The 20,087-nt window shown below is 50.5% G+C and overlaps 2 protein-coding genes across 7 annotated transcripts in view; one reads left to right on the top strand and one right to left on the bottom strand.

The window, feature by feature from the left end:
- Positions 1–3,562: 3,562 nt before the first annotated feature.
- Positions 3,563–17,651, bottom strand: HJURP (Holliday junction recognition protein). Of its 3 annotated transcripts, XM_036927214.2 has the most exons (9): positions 17,438–17,651; positions 17,133–17,199; positions 14,620–14,675; positions 13,072–13,165; positions 11,366–11,430; positions 10,009–10,101; positions 8,722–8,800; positions 5,298–6,859; positions 3,563–3,822 (listed from the first exon to the last, which is right to left on the bottom strand). In XM_036927214.2, the coding sequence occupies exons 1-9, from the start codon at positions 17,531–17,533 to the stop codon at positions 3,781–3,783; spliced, it is 2,154 nt and encodes a 717-aa protein (XP_036783109.2). In that variant the 5' UTR covers positions 17,534–17,651; the 3' UTR covers positions 3,563–3,780. The 3 variants fall into 3 exon arrangements, with proteins under 3 accessions (XP_036783109.2, XP_057359392.1, XP_057359391.1); XM_057503409.1 differs by lacking the exons at positions 14,620–14,675; positions 17,438–17,651 and having other exon boundaries at positions 17,133–17,174; XM_057503408.1 differs by lacking the exons at positions 14,620–14,675; positions 17,133–17,199; positions 17,438–17,651 and adding an exon at positions 16,711–17,079.
- Positions 17,652–17,854: 203 nt separating this feature from the next.
- TRPM8 (transient receptor potential cation channel subfamily M member 8) overlaps positions 17,855–20,087 on the top strand; it is a 134,663-nt gene continuing 132,430 nt past the window's right edge. For all 4 annotated transcript variants that reach the window (XR_008998131.1, XR_005033032.2, XR_005033033.2 and 1 more), the window contains exon 1: positions 17,855–17,985. The gene's annotated coding sequence lies outside the window, so the exon portion shown is untranslated. The remainder of the gene's footprint in view (positions 17,986–20,087) is intronic.

Below are 20,087 nucleotides of genomic sequence, written 5' to 3'. Positions count from 1 at the left end.
GCGCAGAGCAATGGACGAACCTGTGGAGGGCTTTCCGGGAAGACAACCATGTGACGGGCGGGGTCCCTCCTTCCCTGTGCCTCTGCCCCCCGCCCCTTCACAAGTACTCAGGAAATAATTTTGGCCCTGATTCCTTCAGCTGATTCATGCAGCAGCGGGCTCTGTGGCTGACCCTTGAGTCCCAGTTAGAGAAGTAAAGGGGGCCCACGAGGTGAGAGGTGGGTGTGAAGACACAGGTCTCCTGCTGACTTCTGACTTCAAATACAGGGGACCCCAAGTCTGCAGCTCCTGTGGGCCCCCAGCCCGGGTCAGCTTCTGGGGCCTTCCATCAGCACGGCAGCATGGGGCGGAGGCCACGGGCCTGACCCTTTCCTCTGATGCTCACACTCAGCTCTCCAGGAGGTACAGCTGGACTTGGATGCTGCCGTCCGGAGGGCAGCCCTGGAGACTCCCAAAATCTTGGATACCCGTAGTCAGCACCAGCTTTTGGCTTCACTGGAAGTAATTTCCTAGGTAGTCTGGATGTATGCTGTAAAACTGCCTGCTCAGAATGCCAAGCCCTACCATGGTGATGCCAACCAGTTTTAAATTAGTTTGTAAGAAAAGCATTGTTCAAAAATCATCCGTGTCCTTTTCTTTCCTCTCACTGCCGAACACCTCCCTCGCCACTTGCCGTGCCGATGCCTGCCTCGGTGTGGTGATGGCATCCCAGAGCCCCTTGCAGTGGGGCAAGGGAGACCGCAGTCCCAACGGGCCATGTCCTTCCTGCTCCCCCAGGGTGAGGGAATGCCAGACAGCCCCTCGCGCCGGAGATCTGGGTCCCTTTGTCCTCACTGGCATTTCAGTCCACCCTATGCTGAAGGCATGCCTGCTGCCAGGTGCTGGGCCAAGCAGGGAGAGGAGCCAGCTTCCGGCGGCCTCTGCCCCCCAGTCCTGGGCACCACCCTTTAAGGGAAAGGAGGCATCTGACGGCTGACTGGGAGGCACATCATTGAGAGGGCGGCAGCCCGGCTGGAGGTGCCATGGGGGCAGGGGGCGGGGCAGGCGGGGCCATTCACTGCACCAGAGCCTGGTGGGATAGGCCGGGGCAGCACCCAGGAAGGCCCAGAACAGAACCTGGCTGAGGACCAACAGTATAAATGAGCTCCATGTCCAAAAGACAGGCAGGGGGAGAGGGAGGCGAGCAGGGAAACTTTCCTACACTCTGGCCATCAGCAGAACAGCCTCTGGTCATCCCCCAGCAGGTAAACTGTCCCCACAACTGCCACACGCAGTCACCACTCTGGGCCGCGCTGGCAGGACAGGCTGCTGTGCAGTCAGTCACCCCTCGCCAGAGGCTTCCCGGGGCAGTGGGTTCCACACCGCTGGGCGGCTCCCACGGGATAGATGGTGAAGTTATTTTCTGCCGCATAATGAAGAGCGTTGCTGCTGATAGACCTGAATGGCACAGGCACAGGTGGAAGTGGGGCGCCAGTCATAGCAGGTTCTGGGGAGAGCTGTGCCCGTGTACAGCCGGGCCTCTGATCCCTTTGTGCTGTGCCCAGCATTTCCAGATGGCTTATAGACTGAGGCCTGAAAATAAAAAATGTAAGATAAGAGTATTTTTGACCCCAAGAGGTTAGCCTTAAAAAGTAATAGCAGAAACCAGACAAAATAAAGGACTGACCTTCCTATGTTAAAATGTAACTTCTGCAGAGTAAAATACTATGAAGTTCAGTGACAAATCAGATGGAAAACTTATTTGGGATTTATATAAAACTAGACTGTAGGTGTAATTAGACCGGCAACTGGAATGTACCCCAATCAGTTAAGAAACAAAGCAAATTAAAAACCAGTGTCATGAGAGGAACCTGGAAAAGCCAGTACCCCCGGGTAGACATGCAGAGTGCCATGCAGTTCACTCCCAAGACAGTGGCACCAACTGGGGGCAGTAACGTGGGGAAAAGGGACCTCTTATATTGCTGGACGGAATGCAAACTGGAATAGCCGTTTGGGAAAGCAATTTGGCAATTAGGGAATTTGAAGTCACCAATCCATGGCTAAGTCACCACCGGGCGTGGGTCACAGGTCAGCCCACACATGCGAGAGGATCACGGCCAATGTTCTTAGCAGCCGGCATCTACGAGGATGCAGTGAGCCAGCTCCCCAGGGCTCTTCAGAGAAGACACCCTCATGCATTGCTCCTACCTACTGCACACACCTCTTGGTGAAAGAGTTGCAGAACACACAGGACTGAAGTATGGGAAAGTCAAGGACACCATTCTGTATGTAGTTTATGGGGTCTTTATGGGCAGGTCCTATAGGCTGGCTAGGACCTACCTAATCTCTTCCACCTCGCCTTCGGTCACTGGATGGTAGAGCATCAGAACCCAATTTCCCAGCCTTTCCAGCCCCTAGGCCTGGCCAGTGAGGCCTCAGCAAGGCCTGTGGGGTGTGGACTGGGGTGGACGTGAACACAGAACAAGCAGTTTGGGGAAAGGGTAATTGTTTTCCCCAAGAGGAAAGGCTGGGCTGTAGGCATGAAGGAAAGGTCTGGAAGAATCCCAGGGGCCTCTTTATCCCTGGCGGAGCGTGAGCCAGCAGTCCCGCCAGCCTGTCCTGAGGATGTGAGCCCCCTGCACGGGCGAGGCTCTCTGCCAGGTTCTCAGCATCAAGCAAAGCAGGTCTTCCTGATCCCCGGGGCTCTGGCCTGAACACACCTCCCTCCCCCAGATTCACGTGGAAGCCCCACCCCAATGTGACAGTATCTGAGATGCCTTTGGGAGCTAGATGAGGGTGGGGCCTGCACAGAGATTGATGCCCTTAGGGAGACACCAGGGTGCACGCTCCCCACCCCATGTACCTGGGGACACAGTGGGAAGGCAGCCATCTCCAAGCCAGGCAAGGGCCTTCACAGTCTGATCTGACTTCCAGCCTCCAGAACTGCGAACAGTCAGTCAGCCCAAGCTTACGCACACAGGCAACGTGGTCCCAGCACAAAGGTGCGGGTGGAAAGGGTACAGTATCAGTACCAGGAGAGTGGTCGCCTAGGCCGGAGGACAGGAAGGAAAGGTGTGGTATTCAATCTCATCTCAAACATTTTAAAATTAAAAAACCCATGACAACTATTTACTCAGGGTGGTTGGGACGTGGGCTGAGTCACTGTGTGCTGGATATCTGAGTTTTTATTGAGAGTCACTCTGATATGCTGTCATAAAACAGCTCCAATGAAAACTAAGATGTCATGGAAGCCATGTGGCTGCCCGAGTGTTCTGGGGCCATCACAGGCCTGTTTAAATACAGCAGGTTTTCTTCTGGAAACATTAAGATGTTAAGAATTATTTTTGATGGATGAGTTATATTATTTTAATTTGCTACCTCCTAATATGGGAGATACAAAATCCCATGGTTCTGAATAAAAAATTTACACCTGTATTTGCCTGCTCATCCTATCTAGGACTTAAACTTTCATAGCAAATAATAATCTCTAACAAAATAGAAAATGGAAGAATTCTGTGTACATATCTAAACTGAAAAAAAGTAGACATTAGGAAAATAGCCCTATAAAGGAGAACATTAAAAATTTTAGTCGAGCAACTTTATTCAAATAATTTCTATGCCAAGAACTCAGAGTCGTTTCAGTGGAATGCATTTGCTTTGAAGGGCAGACAGGTGAAACAAGCTCTGTTCTCATATGGTTTGAAGAATTAAAACACACACAACAGAGTAAGGAAGAAGAGGCGCCACACTCCAACATAACTTGGCTGTAGATTTCCACCTTAGAATTTTTCTGACACAAAATCACTTTTCTCTTCCATTCTGAAAGATGGGCTGCTCTTCTCTCTAGGGAAGAAAATGACAATGATTTCAGTAAAATTCGCAGAATTCCCAGTGCCAGCCACCAAAAGCTTAACTGTTTTATATTTATTTCATTGTATAGATATATTTGTGTGTCCAGTGTTATGACAACATGCTTAACAAATACTGTAAGGAGTGTTTAAAAAAAAAAAAGGCCTAAAAACGAATGGAAACCTGTAAAGCAGGCAGCGGCACCTGGCGGCGGAGTCCAGAGGCTTTCGCCCGGTCCAGCTGTGCAGTTGTGTGGATTCAGTTCTAAGACCCGAGGGGCGCCTCCTCCGCCTCTGCCTGCCCAATGAGGGGAACCCACTAATCAGAGGGTCATGTGGGGGCTAAGGAAGGGTCCTGGGGCCTGGTGCCCAGGAGGCACTCGGTGCCAGCCGTTAAAATTCCTCATGTAGTCATAGCTCATGAAGGTTTGGTCTCTTTGCTCAGGAAATTTATGATTTAAGTAGGTAAGGAAGAAAAATAGGAAAATGGTGAAATATGTCCATGTCATGGTTTAAGACAAACCTGGAAAAGGCCCTGCAATGATAGATGGAATCCCAGGGGAGCCAGAGGGCCCCCGCCAGGCAGGCGGGGGCCGAGTGTCCTCGCAGTCCTGCCTGCCCAGGCTCGTGGCCCAGCTCGAGGTGACCACACGGGGCACCGGGAAGGAGGGTCTCAGGAGGCACCAGGTGAGGGCGGGACGCTGGGGAGGCAGGAGGGGGCTGGCACGAGGGCCCCACCATGTCCCGGTCAGCAGGCAGCCTCATGGTGTGAGCCAGCCGGGGACAAGGTGGGAGAAGGCACAGAGGGCAGGCCGACGGTGAGGAACCGGTCGGAGGGGAGCTACACGAGGCTCAGGCTTAGAAGGGCGGGTACTCTGGCCAGGGCTGGGAGAAACCTCCGGGAGGGCTCTTGGGCCGAGGGCCGAGCACCAGAGGAATGCGATCCTGAGATGCCTCCTGTGGGAACAGAAGGAACTTGGTGCCGGGGGCAGCTTCGGGGAGGGAGAAGCTGTCGCCCAGGAGGTGGTGCTGTCCCCGGCTATGTTCAGATGGACTATGACAATGACTGGAGTGACCGCTGGGGGCCTCCTGGTTTGGGGAAGGCGGTATGTGCGGCCCCACCACCAACACGGACTCCCGAACCGGCCGAGCCGAACCCACAGCAGGTCCACCCCATCAGCAGTGTAAGAACCAGCACGCAGAACCTGGGCTGGACGACACTGAGGCACCTGCCTCTCATGTGGAAGTTTAACAAACACTGGCTTGTCCCACCCCACCTTCTCCCATCGTAGCTGGGAGAAAGCTTTCCCTGTAAGAACATTTTCAGCTCCACGTGGATGAACCTTACACATGAACATATTTTCAATATAAATGTGGATCTTAAGAGGACAGAAAAGAATTTGGGATAAAGTCTGGAAAATGAACACTTACAGAAGAACTGACACCCATATTCAACAAACAGATACGCACCTTCTCTTCCCAGTTGCGCTGTAAGAAGCCAGGCTCCTCCCCGGGCCTTGGGAGGGCTCTGCCCGGCACACACGAAGAATCCGGGGAATTGGCCCGCTGCCCGTACACCAGAGGGTCTGATAATCGGCATCTTTTGGCAGGGGACTGATGGTCCTGACTGGCAGCGAGTGCAAAGCACGGAGAAGGATGAACCTCAACTGGGGTCGGACCCAGGGGACATTTTGTACTCTGCTGGGGGGATGATGGCAACTTACGGATGTCAGAGTGCAGATGTAATTTTCCTAAAAAGTCTTCTTTCTGATACTGAACTACACTTGCTTTGTCTAGAGATGCTCCAGTATCTAAAGGCACCTTCATCTGCACAGGGGATTTTTGACAATACTTTTGATGAAGCTTGTCAAATTTTTCTTTGATTTCACCATAACGATCTCTTCTGATGCCCAGAGACTGTGCCCTGGGTACTGAAATAGCTTTTCTGGGTGATACTGACTTTCTAAATATTCTGAGACTGTTCCCTTGGAACAGGTCAGCTATCCGCTCAGAGTGGCCTAGGCCCTGCGCAGGGCCGGTCTCTGATGGCAAGGGAGAGGAACCTCTCTTTGGCAGGTGACCGCCCACTTCAGGGGCTCTTGGGCCCAGGTTTTCCAAAGCTTCATTTAACCTCTTAGCTTTTGCTCTGATGGAAGGTCTACTTGGCCTGTAGGTTTCAAAGCCCTGGGGGACCCCAGGGCTTGCAGGACCTCCTCTGTACACATCCACAGCCAAGGAGTAGGGCCGGTAAGCCAGGGCAGGCTGCTTCCGGGGACTCAGGCAATATTCCTGATGAAGCTTATCAAATCTGAGTTCGATCTCCCTATAATGAGTCCCTCCCCTGTCTGACAGTATTCTCGGTCTGGAAACTATTTTCACAGGAGAAATCAACCATTTTAACGTCAGATATCTATTTTCCTGATCAAGATGATGCACGGCCCTGGAGTCTACATAAGTCGGTGTCTGGGGAGCTTCCTTAAGCTCCTTCCAACTTGTATCTAATTTATGGATTTGGGGTTTGTCTGCTTCAGGAAAAGCTTTTCCCAATTTTAAACCTGTGTTATGGCCAAAAGCATCCGGCAAGTTCTTGCAATCTCTTAGTGCTTCCACCTCTTTCACTGGCTCAGAACAGAGTGAAAGGCTGTCCTGGGAACTCCTTTGCGGCTGCCTGCCTCCTCTGCAGTATGTTTTGTTCATTCTGCTCTTGAACCTGTGCCTCCTCCTCGAGTGCCAGTTTTGAACGATGAATGTTTTGGTGGAGATGATGCATGACGGCTTCACACTCAGGAGCCGGCTCATCGAGTGTAGCATGCCTGCATAAAGGTCGCTGATCGTCACGTTGCAGATGTCGGCCTCAAAGGACTGGCTGCTTGAGAAGCTGTCACCACTGGTCCCTTGTAACGAGAGACTGTCACTTCTAGGCACGACGGCCAGGTCTGTGGAGCAAGGATGTGAAGGAATAAACTCTCTCACAGATGAAGCCGGCTTCACTGGGCTTCCAGGACTCTTTCCAGAAACACCACCACAGTGTCCTGGAGAAAAACACACACACGAAGGCAAAGAGGTGTTACCACTCAAAACCATCCTGATGCAGAGATCACAGAACGGAAGCTTGGATCATGACCAGAATTTCTTTTTTTAAGCAATATGAAAAACAATAAGAGAAAAACTCCACAAATATTTGGGAGTAGACTCTTCTCAGAGATTTCCTTCGGGTTCTCAAAATTAAATTTCTACTCTCCACCTGAGCTTCCCCAAAGAAGCCTTCCCTCCCCATGTGATGGCCTAGAAGTTGGTTGCCTTTTCGAAGACTAATCAGACACCCGAAGATAATGACACTCTTCACCTACAGGGGTGGGTGGGGCAGGCTAAGACTCCTGAACACACCTCTTTATACAGCCTTGGCTTGGGCGTGTTAATTTTGTATGTACTTAAAACAATACAATGAAACCAACACGGATGGGGATAACTCTAAAAGTGATGCAGAACAGAAAAATGAACTCAACTATAAATTAGATTGATAACAACTGAAAGAGAAAACAGAACCCAAATAACATTGAACACAATTCTCAGAACATGCCTCCTCAGTGGGTTATTGTCTGAGGATAAGAGCTGCTCAGAGTTCTTGAACCTTCTTTAGCAGGTTGTTGAGCAAATGGTAACAGGTGCTACGATTCTGAAATTCCTTTGTGGTGCATGACTGGCCAGGTAAGTTACTGGTGCTGGTGAAAACCGGGGGTGGAGGCAACTACGGAATCGGGGTTGGGGAGCTAAGTGCTCCAGAACTGATGGGGACAGGTCAGCAGACACAGAGAAGCCAGCGTGAGGGGCTCTTTCAGGCTAAATTTGGGGTGACTTGAGCATCAAACCAAATACTGGGAAAGGATTCTAACACATGAATTAAATATAAGCCCATGAATTCTTATTAATTCTAGAAAAGTTAAAAAAAAAAAAGCATGTGGGGAGCTAAAGGAAGCAAAAAAAGGAAACAAGAAAGAAATGAAGGGAGATAGCTCTTCTTTATAGAAGAATGCCAGCGAATGCCCACAGGGGGAATGGCAGAACCAGAAGAGGCCCGGCTTGCAGGCCCCAGCTCAGGCCAGTCACGACCGGGTGCTAAACCCACGGGGTGTGGGGTTTCCGGGGAAAAGGGAATCATAGGGCTTACTCACAGGTGACTGATGAAAAGGGCACTTTCACAGGGAGAAATCTGGCAGGTCCTTTCTCAGCTAGGTGCCCAGACTAAGGGAACAGACCAACGGGGTGTCCAGAGAAGACACAATGCCACTAAGACAGTATTTTTGCCAAAAATGTTAACACGAGCTTAACCTCAAGGAAACAATCAGGACTAAATTGAGGGGCATTCTACAAGACGGCGGGCCACCACTACTCCAGTCAGTGAGGGGAAAGGCAGCGGGCGGGACGGGAGTCCCGCGGGACCCAGGTGGCTAGCGCACGGGTGACGTCTGTGTGGATCCTGAACTGGTTAAACAAACAAAAAAGCCACAAAGGGCATCGCCAGCACAACAGGGCAAAACTGTGTTGTGTCAATGTGAGATTTCTGGCACGTGCCAAATTCACTAAAGTTTTATAGGCGAATTACCCTTCTTAGGAGATGCTTGTGACGATTTAGGGGTAACACATATGAATGCCAATAAGCTAAATAGCAATTAGCAGGCCAGTCTCAGAAGAAAAAAGCAGTTCATTAAAAAAATTTTAACGATTTGCCTATGGAACACAGGTGTCCCTTAACAGTTTACATGGATGAAATGTGCACGGCAAGGGAGCAGGTGTGCCCAGGTGCGGGGTGCTGTGCTCAGTGGCTGTGCTGAGTGGTGTGGCTCTCCCAAGGTGGACGGACACAGTTCACACAAGGTTTCCATGTCACACTCACCTTGGGCAGGATGGGCAGGCGAGGCCAATGCAGGGGGCAGGGTCACACGTGTATCCTTTCCGTCTCTGTAATCAGTACACTGAAATCAAAGCAAATGACATTAACACAGGAGTTGCCAGGTGCTGACTCTGGGCGCCCCAAGATGGTTCTCCCCCAGCACCATGGCCCGCAGGGTGGTGGAGGAGCTGCTCCCCCTCAGGCAGACCGTGCACCGAGCCTGGCAGCAGCAGTGACAAGTGTACCCACAATGACAGCGGCCAGCTGGGCTCCTGGCAGTGGCAGGAAGAGGTGTCTTAGTAAAGTCTGGGAGCTTGTCCATGTGGCCTCCAGGGCATGGCACAGAGTGCCACCACTGCCCTGCGTCTGCCAGGAACTCCCAGGGGATCTGTGGCTTTTCTTCCTCCACCGTTGCATTCCGACAGCAAGACCCCTGAGGGCCAGCTGGACAGCAGCAGAGGAAGCCCACCGTTTCCATGAGATGGCAGAGCCCTTCCTAACCCCCTCCTTCCCCGGCTGGCAGAGCACCCAGGGGGCACTGCTTGCTGCTTTAGAACAAAGGAGAAAGACTTCATACAGATTCAGTGGTCCTTAGAGACAGACTCTTTGCCAGTCAGCAGTATAACAAGAACACATATGTTCCTGTTAAGTTTGCTGCTGTAGATGAATTAGTTACACCACAACAGGTACTTTGTAGTTATTTGGATTAAAATGTCCTTCATTTTATGAAAAGATGTTGACAGAACTTGGAAAACTAAAGAGTTGGCATCCTATGTGAGGCCCCAGATTTAGCATTTTGTTCTTCAGGCCACGCTCCAGGAAGCTGGCTGCAGTGGGAAGCGGAGGGCACCTGCCTGGGGCAGGGCCGGCCCACCTCTGAGCGGGCATCACCACACCTCATGGCATGCCCACGGGGCAGGTGGGCAGTCACCCTGCCACTGCGGACCTGGCCACACCAGGGAGGGCAGGATGGGGGGAGCCTCTCTATTCATGGAGCTTAAAACCCTCCACGGGCCGGGGCCCTACTAGATCTCTATGCGCCGTCCCAGAACAGAACAGTGGGTAACGGAGGGCACACCCCGCCAGCCTCCCTGATGGTGCTACCCCAGCAGACTGGAGCATTTACTCAGGATGAGAAGTCTGCGAGCCTGTGAATGAAACGGTAGGGAACAATCACCCGAACACCTCACAGGCTTAGCAGAGAGTGAACGAAACCTGATTACCTGTATCCCCAGGCATGTCTACGCTGTGACTGAATTATATAAAGATTTATCCCGGGAAGCAGATTACCTCTAAACAGCTGTCATCTTGTAGCAGTATATCCACTTGGGTCAAGTATTTCCTTCTTAACTCATTTTTCAAAGGGCTCTGAGGCACTGCAGGCTGATACCAAAGAGAAGTCAGTATTCTGAGTTTTTGGGTATGGATAGGACTTGAATTCTGGAACAAACTGGCAAGCTCATTAATGGGCACATCTGTGAATGGAGAGTCCCTCAGTTACTCTTTCACTTCCTGCTCTTAGTACAAAGCGGTTCCCCCTCCTCTGAAAATCCACCTGACCCAGGAGTCTGATTTTAGGGAATTTATCCAGTGGTAACAATCCAAAAGAAATTAAAAAGACAAAAAATACAAGACTGAAGAGGTTTGCAACAGCATTATTAGAACAGAATAAAAGTTAAACAATGTGAATATTCTTAAGTGAGTTCAGGACCCAATTACTAGAACTGACTCCAGTCAGTGTGTTTATAAGAAAGGAAGTTCACTGCTTGACTCAGGAGGCAGGCCTGGTGGCCTCTGCATCCCTCATCTGGAGAGAGGGGGTCTCAACCTCAGCATTGCAGTGGGGCTGAGTCAGGGACTGGGGATGCACCCAGTTCTGACACACTGGGGGAGGGCTGAAACCCCGACTCTTTACTGTCAGGGCCGCCTAGCTCTCCCTCCTTCCGCCTGCGTGTACTACTTCAACAGGTACCTCTTTCCTCCTCCAGGGTCACTACCTTATTCTAGACACTGAAAGTCACACACATGTGGGCAAACTCCTCACAAGCACAGTGGTTTTAGAGGAAAATCACATGCTAACCATCCCAGCAGGTGACACAGGCCAGGTAGGTTGCTCCATGGATTATATTGTCTGTGTTCTCATCTATCCCAAAGGAAAAGGTGAGAATCAACTCCTCTAAGGAGACAGCTGGTTCCTGGGCCCCCTATGTGCTCTGGGAGATAGACGCAGAGCAGCAGCAGCCTATGGGATCTCGTGACAACATGGGCTTTCAATGGCCCACCTGGAAATTCTTCCTAGAACACCTTCCTATGGCATTGCCTCTACAGGGAAAGACGGACTTAGAACCAATTCCCACTCTGTGTGCTCCATCACGGGTAAGGGCAGGCCGGGAACCACCGCGGACTAGGAATGCCATCTGGTACCTCCCTAAATTCAGTAAATCAGGCTTGAACCAGGGACAGTAACGGCGGCCAAGCGCTAGACAGAAGGAATGACTTGCTGCCATAGGGGACAAAGACTTCAGGGGCAGCATAAGCAAGGAGCAGCCCTCAGAAGAGGACTGAGAGGCGCAGGTAAAGGGGAAGGGCACTAGCCCCCCACCCCAAGCTCCGACTCTGCCCCTTCATTACAAAAGGCGGGTCTTACCATTAGGGCCCCAGCAACCAGGTCTTCCTGGTATAAAGTTGCATCAACATCAGTGTGGCCGGAATCTAAAAATTAAAGCGGAAGTCTTATATCAGAACTTTTAAGAAAGTTTGCATTTTTCTCACAAGGGTAGCTTCTTTAATCGCTTGAGTATGTCCTACAGTAAAAATGCCTAAAGCTTCAAGTGTGCTCTTTTAACAAGGACACAGCCGCCTGTCACTGTCCTGATTAGTAACCCAGAGAACCCCTCAAACAGGAGTGCTCCTCAAGGGTGGGGATGGGGACAAGGGCTGCGGAGGGCCAGGGTCCCCAGGAGACGGGTGTCTTTGATGCAATCACAGGTGTTCAGCTGCTGCAGGGGAAGAGCCAGGTTTACAGAGCTGAGGTAGACGTGGGCATCTGCTCTGATCTGAGGTCAGGGGGCTTCCTGGGGGTAGTGAAGACATGGGCAGGTCAGGGATGGTCTGGATTCTGCTTTTTATCCAAAGAGCAATGGGAAGTCATTGCACGGCTCTGAACAGAGGAGTGACATGACCAGATCTGCACATTCAAAGGTGCTGGCAGGGCAGGGTGAGCCAGGCGGTGACAGGAGCTGGTACTGTGGGGGCTCAGGGGCAGGGGGACATGAGATAGCAGGTGGCAAAGCTCACAGGACAGTGACAGTGCATGTGAGGAATGAGGGAGGGGCTGGACTTCTGGCTCATTCTCCATGAGAGACAGTGAGGGCAAGTCAGCCGGGTTGATTCTTTCAGTTCAGAGATGCAGAGTTCAGACAAGGTGTTCAAGAGCAGCTACTAGGCAGCCGACACATGTAGACAGCACCTGGGCTGGGAGTTCAGCCAGAGTGAGGGGCTCAGACCAATTCCCAAGAAAGGGCACTGAATGGGGATGGGAGGTGGGCTGGCAGTGGGGAGGAGGCTGAGGGGAGAGGAAAACCCAGAGGGCACAGAATTTCAAGAAGCTGTAAATGCCACCTGGAGGGTGATGGCATAAAACCCCCACATCACAGATAGTTACACCTTCCAGCACAGTCTGGAGCCAAACAGAACTGGCTGCGGAGGACCTGGAAGGTGGGAGCGTGGAGGCAGTGAGCGTGGCCCTTCAAGTGTGGTAAAAGGAACGCTGAGCAAAGGGAGGCAGCGGGGCCAAGGGGGCCCACAAAGTATGCTCTGTGTGTTTATGGAGAAACGTGAGCGTGCTGACCACTGGTGGGGCATCCCAGGGCCTAGGAGGGGTGGGAGAGAGAAAGTGGGTGGTAGGTGGGTTTTTGGCAAACAGGGCAGGGTCCAGGCAGTAAGACGGGTGGAGGGGAGGGGGAGAAGCCCCTCCGAGAAGGGGAAAGGAGGGCGGCAGAGGCAGGAGACGCGTCATGGGGGTTAGGGGCTCATACCACCATCCTCAGGGAAAACCTCCAGTCTATTACGGGCTGAAGATTACATTTTATTGTTTTGCAGAAAGTTAAAAAATATCGGGTCTGTGCATTCATTATTCAAGGAGATTTGAGTGCTGTTCGTGTCAAGACCACGGATATGACTGAGCAGGACAGCTGCTGCAGGGAGCTCAGAAGGAAGTAACCACGCCCTTTACGCTGCTTTAGTTTTTAAAATACTCTTAGAAAAAGCCACAGCGTGGAACCTAGCCTTCACATGTTGTAGCAGAGACACGTGTCCCTCCCACCCCCGCTTTCTAGCACAGGGGCCACTCACCCACTCCCAGGACTTGTGTGCAGAGTCGCTTGCGACCTCTGGCGGGGGCTTGCCCGGGGCTGTCCTTCCCGCTGACCGTCTTCACAGGGAAGTCCTCAAAGTGTGGAAGCAGATGAAGACACACTCATGTCAGTAATGACACATTTCAAAGCCACTGTGAAGTAGCCACCCTTCCCATCTTCCTTTCCTAAAGGAGAAGTTTCACGAGGCTTCTCCTCCAGGACCTTCTGGTTAAAGGCCTCAAGACTCCCAACACATAGATGGCAGAGTTTCCCCTTAGGAAGGAACTGCTTTCTTCCCCAGTGTGCCCAGGCACGGTGGAAGGGCTTGACCCAGCTGCGTATGGCAGCAACATAAAACCAACACAGGAGCACAGAACTGTCAGATCAGCAGGCAGAATTCAGAAATTCAAGACCCTTGGGGGGCCTTCTGTGATCTTGCGTGTGACCCTGTGCGTGTGGAGCCAGCCTGAGGGGCAGTCGGTTGTTCTCTGTAGAGCCTGTGCTGTGCCACTGGCCTCACTAATGCTCATAATCAATGTGATAAATGGGCTCTCCTCAGTGAAATTAGAGAATTTCAAGATGCCAGACTGGCTAACATCCTTTAGGAATCACCCTAGCCATGCAAGAGTGCGGACATGGGTAAGGGCTGTCCCTTTAGGGTAAAGAGGGTAAAATAAGTACCTAAATATGTGTATTATAAAGGACCACATTATACTAAAATACCTTTAGCAACTATAGAAGTCAGGTTAATTTTAGGTAATTATATGTATTTCTAACACTTGTATAACTGAATGTATTATACTAAAAGAATTATTCAGGAAGAAATTTGATTTCAGAATTGCTGTGAATTGCTTCGGAATACTAACCCTGATGTTTCATTCTTGGGGGCAGGCACCTCAGCTGAGAAGCGGTGAATAAGAGAATATCAGATGTCCTTACAAAAGTTCCTATCGCAAGACTCCACAGTAGGAAGACAAGCTGTTCTTACACCTACCACGAAGGTGCCAGATGCCTAGCTGCAGTCCATCAATAAATTTGGGGGAGAAAAACCCCATACCTGGGTTTTGAAAGGTAGTTTGATAAGGAAGGGAACTAGCACAAACCTGCACGCTACACCCTCTCCAAATTTCTCTTTTCAGAGAAGGAGAAAAAGCATTTTTCTTTTCTAGAAGGAACTGGATTTGGTCTTTTCTGGACCCAACAAAGTAAGCTTGCTGCTGGGGCTGAAGCTGGGCCTGGGAGAGGTCTGTCCCGTTGGCCCAGTTTTGCACGTGGGGCCCTGTTTTGAGAGCCCCTCACCCAATGGCAGAGGACACACAGCGGGACAGAAAGGGCTTAAGCCTGAGCATCGCATGGCTCCTCTTGCACTTGACAAGCAGAAGAAAAGTCTCTCCGGAAATACTTAAAAACAGGAAGACAGTAGTTCAGGTGAGGAAACCTGGGAACAAGTGCCCTGTGGTGGCCTCTGGAAGGTCCCACACACTCTTGTTCACATCAACTATTTCTCCATGGCAAACTGTCGGCAATAAAATGTGACAATAAATACCTGAATTTGTCTTTTGTTTCTTTCCTTTACTAGTCCTCCACCCCAAATTCTCAATCCTTCGGAAAAGAAATGAAATAAAAATTTAAGTAATCTCAAACGTTGATTCTGTTCTATCTGTACCCAAAGAAAACCAAAGGCAAAAGAAAGATATAATACTAAAATCAAGCCCTATTTCTGATATTCTGTTGATTTTGATCTTTGTGAAGTTAAAGGTTTTAAAAAAAAAATCAAGACTAGACAAAAATCTCTGCTACCTAATAAGCAGCAGCTTGTAAAATTGCATCAAGCTGGAGCTAAATGGCAACTAGGAACATTCATATGCCAAGGCACTGTTCCCCCCAAATGTACATATATTATACATACATAATATACGTAAGGTCATCTACATGCCACGTAGACAGAAGGAGTAGGTTTCCAAGGACAACCTCTCTATCCCATACAAGTGCTTTCTGAGGGCAATCTATACATTCTATGTATAAAGCAGCCCTAAGTACCGGGGTAAACACTGCATTTGGGACTCCCACCATTTATTGACTGGCTAGTAGAACCTGAGCAAGTTACTTAATATCTTTCTAAACCTCCATTTGCTCCCAGGTAAATTCAAGTTGGTAAGAAGGGATCACTGGGTTTCAAGGCTTAAGGTGGCTGTTAATGTTACCAGCAGCAGAAACCTACAGGGTGGTTACTATGTTCCAAGATCTATTCTAAACTTTCCAGGTGCACCTCAGTACACAGCTGACTTATATATAACCCCCACAGCTCTCCTAACTCCCTGTGGGCTAAGCACTGACTAAGTTCAGTGTACAAGAGGGAGACGAGGAGGTGTAGCAGCCAGCCCAGGCCACTCACCCACGTGGGGGGGCCAAGCTGCGCACCTGGGGGAGTGACTATGCCTCCGACTACAGTGTGGTGTGGTTTTCCAGAACAGTATTACTTCAGCAAATGTGCCTGGGGTCAAATTAAGGCTTTGCCACTTTGGCTAAATGACATGGGGCAAGTTCCTTACTCTCTCTGCTGTATCCTCTGCTATTCAATGACATGATTCTAACAACAGTGCCTCCTTCTCAGGGTTGTTGAAAATCAAAAACATGGAGACTCTTAGAAGTGCAGGGCACATGGTTAGCTGTCAATACAATCACTTCCTGCTGTCTGCTGTGTGGAATGTTGGTTCTGATCTACCCCTGTGTTTTTGTCTTTGAGAGTTCATGCTATAAGGGCGTTCAGCCAGCATTTAGTCAGAAAGGCCTCTCCCCTCATCGGGCATCTCTCCAGGCTAAGCAACAGACCAGGGGACCCCTGCTATCAATGGCCGGGAGCTCGTCAGAATGCAGACCTCCTGAACCCACACCTAGTATGGCTGTGAGGGGCCCAGGAATCTGTGGTTTAACAAGCTCTACAGACTGGGTCTTCTACATGCTAAAGTGTGACTGCTCTCAAGGAGTTAAGATGCTCCAGTCACCATCCTCATAAAACTGGAGTCAGAAATCACTTTCACTCTGGAAATCAGTGGTATTTGAGATTTGTGGATTGGTTATATATCCCAGCCACTGCCTATCCTTGCATGAACAGGCCATAAGAATAAAAGCTATTGATGACATCCTCAGCAATGATTCCTACAAAGCTCTGAGTCCTACCCTCAGGTTAGACTGACACCAACTAACACAGACCAGAGAGTACCAGAAAGCTTGCAGCGGAATACCTTAGCTTCTGCCTTTCTTAGCTTTTCACCCATTGTATGGCTGGGTCAGCTAAAAATACAGAGAACTAAGGCTTCATTTAATTTAAGGAGCAGGTGTTAGGAACCTTTTCGTGCCTGTCTGTCCAATGCACAGCAGAACTGGATCCGAGATTTGCTTTCATCGTTATGTAATGCATGGGTAATTGGGCTGAATGGGAGGAACGGACCTCACCAGTAAAAACTTTCTCAAGCTATTTATTTACCAAAGGTAATGCATGAGACTTAAGTTAGTTTGTAACATTCATCATTAAACAGCGCGGTTCTTTCTCCCTATATTCAGGTCAAATTCCAAGCACTCAGAACATCAAGGGTGAGTTACTACTCTAAGTCAACCGGTCAAGAGGAATACTCACTAGGGCCAGACACTGTTCTAAAAGCTTCACTAGCACTCCAACTGTTACACCGTCCCAGCAGGTAGATATCGTCACCATCTTTCCATTTTACGGATGAAGAAACGAAGACAGCCTGGCTAAAGCAACCCGCCAGAACTGCCAGGCTAAGTGGTCAGCTGGGATGCAACCTGGGCAGGGACATTTTAAACCAGCTTACATCTACATGTCTTCAGAATAGTTTTAATAAGTAATTCTGTTGAAATAATTTATAGGTTTATAATTTATGTAATTCACAGGTTTACAGGGAACTAGTAACACTTTAGTTCCTGTAAGGTACACAAGGCTTATTTTCATGGGAGAGCCGGGACAGCGTTTCAAACTCTAGTCACTTTTCTGTTCACACTCTTAACCGTAAATAATCAGAACGGGGGAGCACTCCGTACCCTGCGGCGTCTCGTAGGTCAGCGTGGACATGTGCACCAGCGGCGCATCCTCGAAGGGCTGGTTGTACTGTGGGGAGAGGAAGGGGGTCCTGTCAGGCCCGAGGGCCAGAGGGAGCCCCTGCCTGGGGCTGGGGAGGGGCCCGCACGAGCCTGGACGTCTGGAGACCCCGCCCCGGACGTCCCCCTCTCCAACCTCGCTTGCCCTCCCTAGCCCCCAATTCCGGGGTCTTTTGCACAGTGCCCGCCGTACCCGCGCTGGCCCCAGCCCCGTCCTCCTCGCCCCGGAGGGCCGCTGGGACCCGCACCTTCTCTATCAGCTGCTGCATGCGCCTCTGGAAGCTGCGGCGGCTGTTCCTGAGCTTCCGCAGCAGCGCGTCGTCCCCGAGACCCTCCACCTCCATGGCGCACGGAGACGCGCGCTGCGACGCCGGTCGGGGTCCTCACCGCCCTTCCCGGCGCGACGTTCAAACAGCGGCTCCCGCCCCGCCTGCCCGCCGCTCGGGTTTCCCCTTGGCTGGCGCCAAGAGGCAGGGCGCCGATTGGGCCTTTCAAACAGGTTCAGCCCCTTTCCCCGGCCGCTTCCGCCGGGCTTCCGGCCCCGCCTCGCCGGGCGGCCGGGGGTGGGCTCCGCCGGTGGCGCCCGCTAACTAACCAATAGCGACGGTCCCGTGCAAGCCCTGTGATCCCCCGCGTCGTGCGCCTGAGACGTCTGGGTGGCGAGCGGGAGTCTCGCGGCTGCGAGGGGCGGCAGGGGCCCTTCCGGCCGCGCCCCACCCCGCCCCGGGGTCCCTGCGCAGTTAGGAGAGCCGGGCGGGAAAGGCACCTCCCAACTACAGACGCACAAGACTGGAAAGTGAACATGTATTTAAAAACAAACCGTAAGCATCACAGAATCCAGGAAATAGAGCTTTTTGAAATTAACCTCCTGGTACACCTTTTTTTTCCCCTACGTATTTTTGATTGCTTACTTGGCCTCTTCATTGGCAGTAACTTTGTAATGTTTTCTCCAGAGAGAATGATAAGGTAATTCAGTCCTTCCTCCAGTATAGTTCATTCGATTCATTTTATGACTGATATTTTAGAAAAATTTTGCTCAGCTTCATAGCCTATTTATGGACTTGTGCTAAGTGATCACCATTGTATGTAATTAAAAAGCAGCAGGAGGCAATACATCAGACAAAATCGACTTTCGAACAGACTGGTAAGACAAAGAGGGGTGTTAGGTAAAGGGGCCACCCCAACAAAGGATATAGCATTTGTAAATATTTATGCACTCAACATAGGAGCATCTAAATAGATAAAGAAAATATTAACAGACCTACAGGGAGAAATAGTAGTAATATAATAATAATAGGGGACTTTAATATCCTTTTACATTAACGGGGAGATCAGACAGAAAATCAAAGAGGAAACGTGGGCCTTAAACCACACATTAGGCCAATGGACTTAACAGATACATAAAGAGCATTCCATCCAAGGGCAACAATATACATTTTTTTTTCAAGTGCATGTAGAACTACACAACAAATCTTAAATTTAAGAGGACTGAAATATCAAGCATCTTTCCTGACCACAATGATATGAAACTAGAAATTAATTACATGAAGAAAACAAAAATTCACAAGTACAACTTTAAGCACAATGAGGTCCCTTAGATTCTTTGGTCCTGCCAGCCTGCACCCCAATCCTATCAGGCCATCTAGCAGAAATTAGGGGAGAAGTGGGAGGTAAGAACTTCAGGACATATGTAATGTTTGTCTAGGGCACATAGGGATGAACACGGAGATGTGCCTCCAGGATCTGCCTTCAAAATGCCCCAGCTGTTGGAGGGCTGCCTTCAGGCGCTTCTGCTGTCAGCCTCTTCAGGGATTTTCTCTGCTGCAAAGAGCCCCTCACCCATGGTTGTGCAGCCGAAATCCAATGGCAGATCCAGGTGGGAATATGAAGGCTGGTGCAGTCTGGGCCAGTGGAGAACAGCCCTGAGGGGTCATCTGAGCTCTCCACAGAACTGGCCAAGGTAAGCTGCCTAGTCTGGATTCTCTCTCTTCTTTCCATGGGTGTTGATTCCAAGGGCTCTCTCCCTAACATCCTGCCCACTAACTCCACCTCCCAGTCTGCTCCCGGGAGAACCCAGCTGCTAACAACGACCCTGCTTGGCCACTCAAACTGTACATTCAAATAGTAGCTTTTCCAATATTCGCTAATAGGCTCCGTTTTCTTCCTCCTCCCAGGGGAGTGTTCAGAAATTTTACGTGTTTGTCTTTGACTCTGTGTTCCCATAGATAAATTAGTTTCAAACATTTAACTCTTCACATTTAGACTTGAGACTTCAAAACTGGCCTCTCTTGGGGGTTGGTCCCCACACCTAGGAAACTACTAGATTCCAGGGCTTCTCGCTCTCACTTCACCGACTATTCAGCGATCGGCCGTGATCCCAGAGACTCACGACAGCCGTCGGGGACCGATTCTCAATGTCAACGTTACGTCTTTAACTGACGGTCCCACTTTGGCCAATCCCCGGAGCCAGCCAAGCCCGCGCGTAGGCCCTTGTCCTTCTGACTCGCTGCTCTCACAGTCCTCTGTGACGGGGCCTAAGGTGGTGGCCCAGCTAAGCAAGGAGCCCTGCAAGATGCTCCTAGTCTGACACCATTCCTTACAAACACCTCCCTCCAAATCGTAGCAGCCTAAACACGTGACCTCAGGAACCGAGACCTGCTAGGCAAACTCCGCCCCCACACTCCCAGCCCCGTGCATCAGGGTCTCAACAGGATTCCTGCAGCAGCAGAGAGGGCGCTGCTCAGCCCTGCTGTAGATCTCCATTCTGGTGGCCCCTGTACAGTGCCTGCTGGCCTGGCCAGAATTTTCAACCTTTGAAGTGCCGTTTAAAATTATGTGCATAGGAAATAATTCTCACTGGAATTATTTTAGGCCTACTCTCCTAAAAGGTACTGAAAT

The sequence above is a fragment of the Manis pentadactyla genome, chromosome 6 (genome assembly GCF_030020395.1).
Source record: "Manis pentadactyla isolate mManPen7 chromosome 6, mManPen7.hap1, whole genome shotgun sequence".
Classification (NCBI taxonomy): Eukaryota; Metazoa; Chordata; class Mammalia; order Pholidota; family Manidae; genus Manis; species Manis pentadactyla.
This window is presented reverse-complemented; position numbering and strand designations above follow the sequence as displayed.

Excerpts from the sequence above, each read along its gene's own strand:
- HJURP (XM_036927214.2), bottom strand. The coding sequence starts at position 17,533 with ATGGAGGTGGAGGGTCTCGGGGACGACGCGCTGCTGCGGAAGCTCAGG. Across the intron at positions 13,166-14,619 it reads GAAACAAAAGACAAATTCAG|GACTTCCCTGTGAAGACGGT; the intron begins GTATTTATTGTC and ends CCACACTTTGAG. Across the intron at positions 10,102-11,365 it reads TGGTTGCTGGGGCCCTAATG|CCTGCAGTGCCTCAGAGCCC; the intron begins GTAAGACCCGCC and ends CTTTGGTATCAG.